The 9,142-nt window shown below is 41.2% G+C and overlaps 1 protein-coding gene across 1 annotated transcript in view; it reads left to right on the top strand.

Moving 5' to 3' along the window:
* Positions 1-7,453: 7,453 nt before the first annotated feature.
* Positions 7,454-9,142, top strand: part of SS18 (SS18 subunit of BAF chromatin remodeling complex) — a 75,690-nt gene continuing 74,001 nt past the window's right edge. The window contains exon 1 of the mRNA XM_082667664.1: positions 7,454-7,567. Coding sequence (XP_082523790.1) covers positions 7,499-7,567 — 69 coding nt within the window. The 5' untranslated portion in view covers positions 7,454-7,498. The remainder of the gene's footprint in view (positions 7,568-9,142) is intronic.

Below are 9,142 nucleotides of genomic sequence, written 5' to 3'. Positions count from 1 at the left end.
GATGAGAAGCCTGCGCACCTCAACGAAAGAGTAGCTGCCGCTCGCCACAACTAGAGAAAGCCTGTGTGCAGAAGCAAAGACCCAACACAGCCCAAAATAAGTAAATAAAATAAATTTTTAAAAAATTAAAAACTTTACCGGGACTTCCCTGGTGGCACAGTGGTTAAGAATCTGCCTGCCAATGCAGAGGATACAGGCTTGAACCCTGGTCCAGGAAGATCCCACATGCCATGGAGTAACTAAGCCCCAGCACCACAACTACTGAGCCTGTGCTCTAGAGCCCGTGAGCCACAACTACTGAGCCCATGTACCGCAACTACTGAAGCCCACGTGCCTAGAGCCCACGCTCCTCAACAAGAGAAGCCACTGAAAGGAGAAGCCCGCGCACCGCAATGACGAGTAGCCCGCGCTTGCTGCAACTAGAGAAAGCCTGCGCACACCAACAAAGACCCAACACAGCCATAAAGAAATAAATAAATAAATAAATAAAATTTATTTAAAAAAAAAAAGACATTCAAATTGCTGTAGACCAATGGATTTTAATGTAATAATCAAAGTTCACTCATAGGATTCTAAATTGTGTTTCAACCAACTTTAAGAAACTATCACCTTTTGAGCACTGGTCTAGTATCAAAGGAGACCCAATGATTGAAATTCACTGAATGATTGATGTGCAGTGATTTAAAAAGGCTATAAAAAATACTCCTCTATTTTCTAATACATATCTTTGTGAGTTTTTTCCCTGTATTTCAACCAAAATAACATATTGCAACAGTTTGTATGTAGAAAGAGATATAAGAATACAACTATATTTTATTAAGCCAGACATGAATGAGATTTACAATCTCATTCTTCTCACTAATTTTCCCAATTTGGGAAAATATAGTTTTTTTAATAGAAATATATAAAACATACATATCAATATGTAATGAGTTTACTATTTTAAATGAATTAATAAGTAAAATGTTTTAATTTCTTATACGATCAATATTGATAGATATAACCCACATAAACAAAAGCTCTTTGAGATCTTCAGTAATTTTTAAGAGGGTAAAGTGTTCCTAAGGCCAAAAAGTTGGGAAGCACTGGGATAAAGCATTGCTAGTGCCCCTAGATGATTAGCTACCTGCCAGAAGCAAAAGTAAATCCTTTGTAGAGGAAGATAAGATCATGTAGAAGCTCAAATAATTACTACACTTTCTCATTTGCAATATCATGTACTCAATCAAAAATAACCGGGCACACACAAAAAATGGTGTGACCAAAGAACAAGAGAAACAGCAGACAATATAGCATCTAGATAATGGAGTTATCAGATGCAGATTTTTAAAACAAATAAGATAATTATATTCAAGGGGTTAAAGACAAGATCAAGATTTTCAGCAGGAACTAGAACTATCAATAAAGCACATATTGGAAACTGTACAAATGAAAACTAACTACATACATTAATTGAGATTAAGAGTTCAATAAATGGATTTAAAATCAGCGTAGATATAGTTGAAGAGAGAAGTGGAGAACTAGAAGATAGTTTTATATGTATATAAAATCTCCATATCTTGGAAATTCAAAGTTTTCTCTGTGAATTACTAGTAAGAATGATTAAAAATAAAAACTAATGAATAAAGATGTAAAAAAAAAGTAATATAAAATAAAAACTAATGGATGCACCGAAAAAAGAAAAAAACCCCTCCATATCAAAGCAGAGAGAGGTAAAAGGATAGAGAACACTGAAAAGGAATTTAAAACGTTTTGGATATGCTGAAAAGCCTAATGTTTGTATAGTTTCAGTACCAGAACAATAGCAGATAGAAAAATAGGGCAGAAACACATAAAGATAGTTTGTTTAGAAATTTTCAAAACTGACAAAAGAATCAAGCAACAGATTCAGGAAAAACTATTAACAACAAGCAGGATAAATGAAAGAAATTCAGCTTAGAAAACCCATAATAAACCTGCATGTATGTATTGGCCACTTCGTTACTGTGAAGTCTTTAAATCTTTTGTCCATTTTTGTTAATAGGGTTGTTTGTCTTCTTACTGAGTTGTAAGGGTTCTTTAAATATTCTAGATACAGGTTCTTTGTTTTCATACATTTTCTCATGGAGTATAACTTGCCTTTACATTTTCTTATAATCCTTTGAAGAGCAGATTTTTTAATTTTATTGAAATCCAATTTATCAATCTTTCTCTTATGCTTCTTGCTTTTGGTTATGTCTAAGAAATATTTAACCTAAGGTCATGAAGATTTTCTCTAGTTTTTTGTTTCAGAAGTTTTATAGTTTTATTTTTTACATTTAGGTTCACAATCTCTTTCAAGTTAACTTTTGTGTCTATGTGAGGAAAAGGTCAAAGTTCATTTTTAAAAACATGGATGAAACATGGATTGTTGTTTCAAAACAATCTTTTCTCTATTGAATTACCTTGGCATCTGTATTAGTTTCCTATAGCTGCCATCATAAATTCCCACAAACCTGGTGGCTTAAAACAGAAATTTATTCTGTCACAATTCTGGAGGCCAGAAGGCTGAAATCATGGTGTCTACAGGACTGCACTATAATATTATGCTATTATTTTTCTTTTATAGAAAATATACAATAAATGTGATTGATAAGTTAGCTTAGTATATAATTAGGACAGTAGTTTGTAACGTATTGAATAACATCAATATTTTAGTGCACATTGCATAATTCAACCATCAATGTTAGATGGGGAATAAACATTGTATTAGTTTCCTATTGCTACTTGAACAAATTGTCACAAACGTAAAGCTTAAAACAACACAAATTTATTACTTTACAGTTTTAGAGGTCAGATGTCCAAAAGGGTCTCACTGGGCTATAATTAAGGTGTCGGCAGGGTTTTGTTACTTCTGGAGGCTCTAGGGGAGAATCTGCTTCCTTGCCTTTTCCAGCATCTCGAGGTCACCCACATTCCTTGGCTTATGAACCCCTTCTATCTTCAAAGCCAGCAATGTCCAGTCAATTCTTTCTCAAGGTGCCATCTCTCTGATTACGACTCTTCAGCCTCACTGTTCTCCTTTTAGAGATATCTGTGATTACACTGGGCTCACTCAAATAATTCAGGTTAATCTTTGTATTTTAAGGTCAGCTGGTAAACCACTTTAATTCCATCTGGAAACTTAATTCCATGTTGCCATGTAACCTATCATATTCACAGGTTCTGAAGACTGGGAAGTAGTCATCTTTGTGAGGATGAAATTATTGTGCCTATCATACCCATTCATAGGGAAAGTAGCTATGAATTCATAGGGAAATTATAAATCCTATAAATTGTGAAGTAGTTCAACAGTTATATTCTTTTACTAAAGGTAAAGTAACTGCACATCATGCACAAGGTCAGGAAACATGTTAAACAGGAAAAAAAAAATCATATGATCTCTAAATTATTGCCAGAAACTATCTCAAGGATAGACTACCAAGTATTTTGGACCATTTCTAGCCTTGAAGTATGTATTTCTCTTCTTATTAGATTATTAAGTACAAATCTTATCCTTGTTTAGTAATTTACAATATCACGTGTTTCTGCATATTTTACCTGTTAAAATTGACACAGTCTTAAAGAATCTAAGGTAAGACTATCACTTAGCACAGTGGCTGTGCATAATAAATGCTAACTAAATGATTAAACAATTTATTATTTCTAATAGCCTTTTAAATAGGGCGGCTGTTTTTTAGAAAGGTGAGTGAGATACAGAAATGCCCTGTCCAGTATCATACCACAGGTGGACGAACTGAGAACTCCAAACTTGGGCATCCATCACAGTGAGTTACGATTGCATAGAGCTTCCCATAGAAACTAAGTTTTTTGAAGCAATACTTTCTTATCACATTAAATCCCCAAATATAATTGATTCAGCTCCTTCTTAATTCATTAAATATTTGATACTATAAGAAGAAATGGAAATGCGCCAGAGAGGCCTAAGTTATAGTCTACTTTGAATGAAATCTTCTGGAGTATTGAAAATAAAGTCTTTTATGAAGAATTGGGAAAGGTGATTTGTTCTTGCCTGGAATAGTGATTATATATATAGATGTATGCTCTTCACCTTATAGTCTTGAAATCTGTGGAAGCCACAACTCAAAATGACTCATCAAATGCCATGGTGACAGTAAGCAGAGAAATATTTTGAAAGATATGACCTGAGGGGTTTTGCTCTGAGCCCAATTACAAGCAGACAGGCTTGGTCTGTGCCTTCCCAATGTATTATAAGAATTTATGGCAGCACTGGGGCTTAAAATATCAGCTAATTTGATAGTACAGAGATTCTACTAATTATAAAACAATAAGTATTAAAGAAATGTTTGTACGAAAGTAATCTCAATTATCTGCAAATTCATGATTTCTTCTGTGGATTGAGGTAATTTTAATGCCATGATTATATAGTTTCACTAAATATTGAGCATATTCCTACAGCACTTCAAGCTATCACTTCAGTGAAATACATTTAAGGAATTCAGATTCATGTAAAACAAATAAAAAATTGAAGCATATTTGAAAATCAAGCATGGATAATTTCCTTATTACCTTTTTTTGGTTTGTACTACATTCATTAGTGTGAATAATCAACACTTAATTGTTCATCCAGATTATTTTATTTACTCTGAGCTATTGTATATTCTAAAAAACCTTTCACATCTTCATTATGTGATCTCAATTCCTTTTTCAGATGTCTCAATCCAAGAACAATTTAAATAATGGGACTGATTTTTCTGGTTGGGGAGATGGTTGCCTGGGTAGCTCATTTTTAAGTTCCCAGAGTCATTTCTCAAACTTGGGCCAACTGCTCGTATTCATTCTCTGTTTTCTCCTTAACTAAATGCTGGGGACTCTATTCTTTTCTTTCCAGCTCTGATACCACTCAATCTGTACCTCGGGATTCCTCTCTCTTAATGGTGAAGTGAGACAGGATTTACTAGATGCTTCTATCTTTTTTCTAACTCAGGGCGTTTTACAGGTACAAAGACTCCAAAATTCTAAGAAAGTTCCTCCTATTCACTTTCTGAATTTTCCACTTTTCCAGGTCAAGCTGATTGATTGGTTTACAGTGGATGCTTAAGAGTAAGATAAAGTCCCTTTTAAAAAGTGTCTTCTCAAAAAAAAAAAAAGTGTCTTCTCTTGGGGAGATCATTTGTATTTTTGGATGGATCTTTACACCAGTGCTACCCCTCTGCTTTCATGTGATGGACACATAGAAAATACTGGTATTTTTATGGCACACATGGTATCAGAGAAAACTGTGGTCCATGCCTAGAGGCTCGGGGTGCCCTAGACTCTAGCATGCTACTCTGAAGGAATAAACACCTTAAGCAGATCTCTTACCCATTCTGTTGATTTCCTTTCCTGCTGTTGGGAAACTGTAATTTAGACAAAAAATGTACCCATCTCTGGGTACCTCCTTGGAATAGGAGTCCCCTTGGCACATTTTTTTTTTTTCTGGGATATAGTAATTCAGACAGTGTTCCTACTGGTTCATGTCGTTCTTCTAAAATTTCTGTGCTATCTGCCTAGCAGACAGAACTGAAGCAGTAAGAGTATTTTTCATTTCTCCTACTGAAATATTGTTTTTAACTACTAAGGCACGTTTGTGTAAACATCAAGACAAGATGATGGCAGCCAGGCTTTCATCTTGAAAGACTTAGTGATGGATTTCGTTTCTGTTCTGAATTCAATAGGTATAGGTTTTCTAAATTGATGTGTTACATTATGTCCAAATATACCAGAGTATTTTTGTCAAGGCTTAGGGTAGTGAAAGACAATTAAATTCCTAAGAGTAACTCCTATTTGTAGGAGTACAAATCATCTTACTTTTATTCTTAGGATGGCTTGAGCCTTTTCATCCTTTAGGCCTCAGTTTAAATATAACCGAGGGGACTTCCCACCCTAACCCACACGAGTGCCTCTGACACTCTCTCTCAGTTCCCTGTTTGCTAGTCTTTCTTAGTACTTTAATTTTTTTTTTAGCTGTGCCATGTGGCATGTGGGATCTTATTTCCCCAACCAGGAATAGAACCCGTGCCCCTTGCAGTGGAAGGGCAGAATCCTCACTACTGGACCAACAAGGAAGTCCCTGTTAGTGCTTTACATACATACATATTTGTTTACTTGTTTCTGGTCTCTCAACTCTATCACAGCTGTATCCTAGGTGCCTAGCATAAAGCCTAGCACATAAAATGCACCCAAATTTGCTGAATGAATGAAACTCATGACCTTTTTGTGAAGAGCATTTATTTGAAACATAAATTTTAAAATATGAAAATTTCCTTTATTTTTTCCGATATAGTTTATACATAAACTAAGGGATTGATTTTTGAGCCTCATTAATGTTGGGTAACACTTTTAAACTTTTCCTTTGTGTTACATGAAAGTCTAAATTTACACCATAGTAGTAAACCCCACACCAACACATTACACACATTTGCCCATGTCCCTTACAAAATTTGAAAGCTATGGCTTTTTGCCTCACACTGATTGGAAGCCTGGTAGCTTGGGCCTAATTTACAAGCCACTAAATATTGCAAAAGAAAAGAGCAAGGGTGCCCTATTTCAAAAGTTAATTCCGAAGATGCAAGTCAGATGAAATCGACCCACATTTCTGACAAGGGTTTATCCTAAGAGGCGAACTCTTCAACTGTGGCCTTTCCAGCCAACTTGGCCGACTGCCCCCGAGTGCAGGACACAGCCTTCGTTTCCCGATTTTGCGTCGCGCTTACTTTCCAATTGTTAAGAACGACTGTGTGTGCGCGCGAGACCGTGGACTCGGAGGTGCGCACTGGGGGCGTAGCTGAGCCATTCAAACCAGCGAATCCGCGTTCCCCTCGTCCTCCCAACTCTGCCTCATCTTGGCAGATGCCCCACGGGTTGGCACGAACTCCCGGGTCCTGACCTCCCTCCTCCCATCTCCGGGGTACCCGGACAGCTCGGGGAGGCCACTTCTTCCCCGGAGGGGGTAAGGATGAAGTTGGAAAAACTAAACGCGGTCTACAGCAGAGCGCCGAAACGGAGGCTGAGGGACGCTCCAGCACGCGGAGCGGGAGGAAAGCGGCCCCGCGCGAAAGGGGCGGGCCGGCTCGGGCGCTCGCATTTCCTGTGACAGGGGCTGCCCTAGCCGCTCCCTCTCCCGCGGCGGCGGGACCATTTCCTGAATCGCTGAAACGGAGGGAGGGCTGGGGCGCGGCCCTACCACAAGCGCAGGGGGCCGGGGGGTGGCGCGGAAGGAAAGGTGGAGGAACGGGAGGGCGATCAAGAGCAGGGAAGTTCTGCCGGGGCTGTGGTTCCAAAGTACCGCGCAGAAACTGGACTAGTACGGGCCAGAGTTCCCCGTCCAGGCTGGGCCGGCCGGCTGCCCGTCGGGCGCTGGAGCATCCCCCCTCCGCGCGCTCTCGACGTGGTTCGGCCCGAGAGACCGGCGTCTTTCCCCCAGTTTGCCGTTCACCCGGAGCGCTTGGGACTTGCCGATAGTGGTGACGGCGGCAACATGTCCGTGGCGTTCGCGGCCCCGAGGCAGCGCGGCAAGGGGGAGATCACTCCCGCTGCGATTCAGAAGGTGAAACCGCGTGGGGTCGGAGATGCCAGGCCCTGCCCGCGTTTGGGAGGGACCCGGGGGCCGGGCCGGGAGTCGGCCGGGCTGGGGGCGGAGGCGGGCCTGCTGGGAGGCGGGTGGGTGTGGGAACCCGAGCCGCGGGCTGCGCCCGAGTGGGTGGCGGAAGGGGGCGAACCAGTTCTCTCGAGGAGTCCCGCGCGCGTTTGGGCTCCTTCCTACAGGCACAAAAGCCCAAGCAACTGGCGCCTGATTTCTCTAGGGATGGGGCGGCGTTCGCGTGGCGGGGCGCGTGCACCCGGCGGTGGCGGCCGCGCGAGGAAGGGCTGTTTTCCGCGGCCCGCGCCCCCCGCGCGTCGCTCCGGAGTTACTTTGGCGTCGCCCCGCCCCGCGCGCTGAGGCGGCTCTGTGCAGACCTCACCTAGGGTCGCCGGGGGCCCGAGGGGAAGCCGGAGCGTTGCTGTCTCCCCGCGCAGAGCTGCAAACTCCGGCCGAGTTGGGGAGCTCTCACCAGAACTTGGGGGACGCGGCAGGGAACCTTAGTCGAGGCTCAGGGGCGGGCGAGGGAGAACCCTCTGGATTTCGGGGTTCTCTCGGAGTCCCTCCTCCCTTCCGGATGCACCCCTTACCTCTACAGCTGTAGCGAATACTCATTGATCGCCTACAGCAGGCGCCGAGGCTGCAGTGGTGAGCATGGTCCTTGCCTTCACGGAGCTTACAGTCGAGTAGTGGAGACAGTCTGATTCTCGTGACCAGTTGCAGAAGTAGTGATAAATACACAGGGAGCTGTGCTGTCGTTGCTGTTACTTGCCAGTTGGGGACACAAAGGTTCTTTATTCTCTACCCCTTGTTGCCTATGAGCAAGGCAGCGTTCTGAGTTTTAGTTAACCGACTTTGAAAAGTTACTTAGAAAATTTTGCAGTTTACCTTAAATATTTCGGTTTTGTTTTATGCACCGGAACAAAGGTGAAAATTGAAGAGAAGTCAACTTCTAGTACCACTCAGGATACCATCCTACGCCCGGTAGATTATGTTAATTGGCTTCTGTTGACTCTCAGGTTCTTTGTAGTGTGGCATTTGACATTTGCCCAACTGTTGCTTTATTTTTATGAACAAACCGGCTTGGCAGTGCCTGAAAATGCAGTGCTTTTCGTGTAGCGTACTGGGCTAAGTCTGCGACCTGGCAAACAGCTTCAAGTACACATAGGCGAAACGTGTCTCTGGAAGGCTTCGCTTTTTATTTTTGGCCTGTAGAAAAGTTCTGAGTTTTTCTTTTTTTTTTTCTGTAAAGAGTTTTTCTTACATACATCTAAAGATATTTATCATGGGTGATTAATTCAGGAGATGCTGATCAGTTAAAGTTTTCATCCTCAGCTGAGGAGAGAAAAAGGATTCCAAATTAAGTGCCTCATTCTATAGTGTGAGGGATTGATGTTAGGTATGAGACAAATATTCTAATGGTGAAGTTTATTAGGTTGAAGAGTCCGAGAAGATAGGTTGTGAAATCGTTAGAGTGGAGATTGTATTAACACATTTTAAAGACAAATTTTTTGGCATCTGATGATTAAGAAGAAAACTACA

This window comes from Grampus griseus (genome assembly GCF_964374135.1).
Source record: "Grampus griseus genome assembly, chromosome: 12".
NCBI lineage: Eukaryota > Metazoa > Chordata > Mammalia > Artiodactyla > Delphinidae > Grampus > Grampus griseus.
This window is presented reverse-complemented; position numbering and strand designations above follow the sequence as displayed.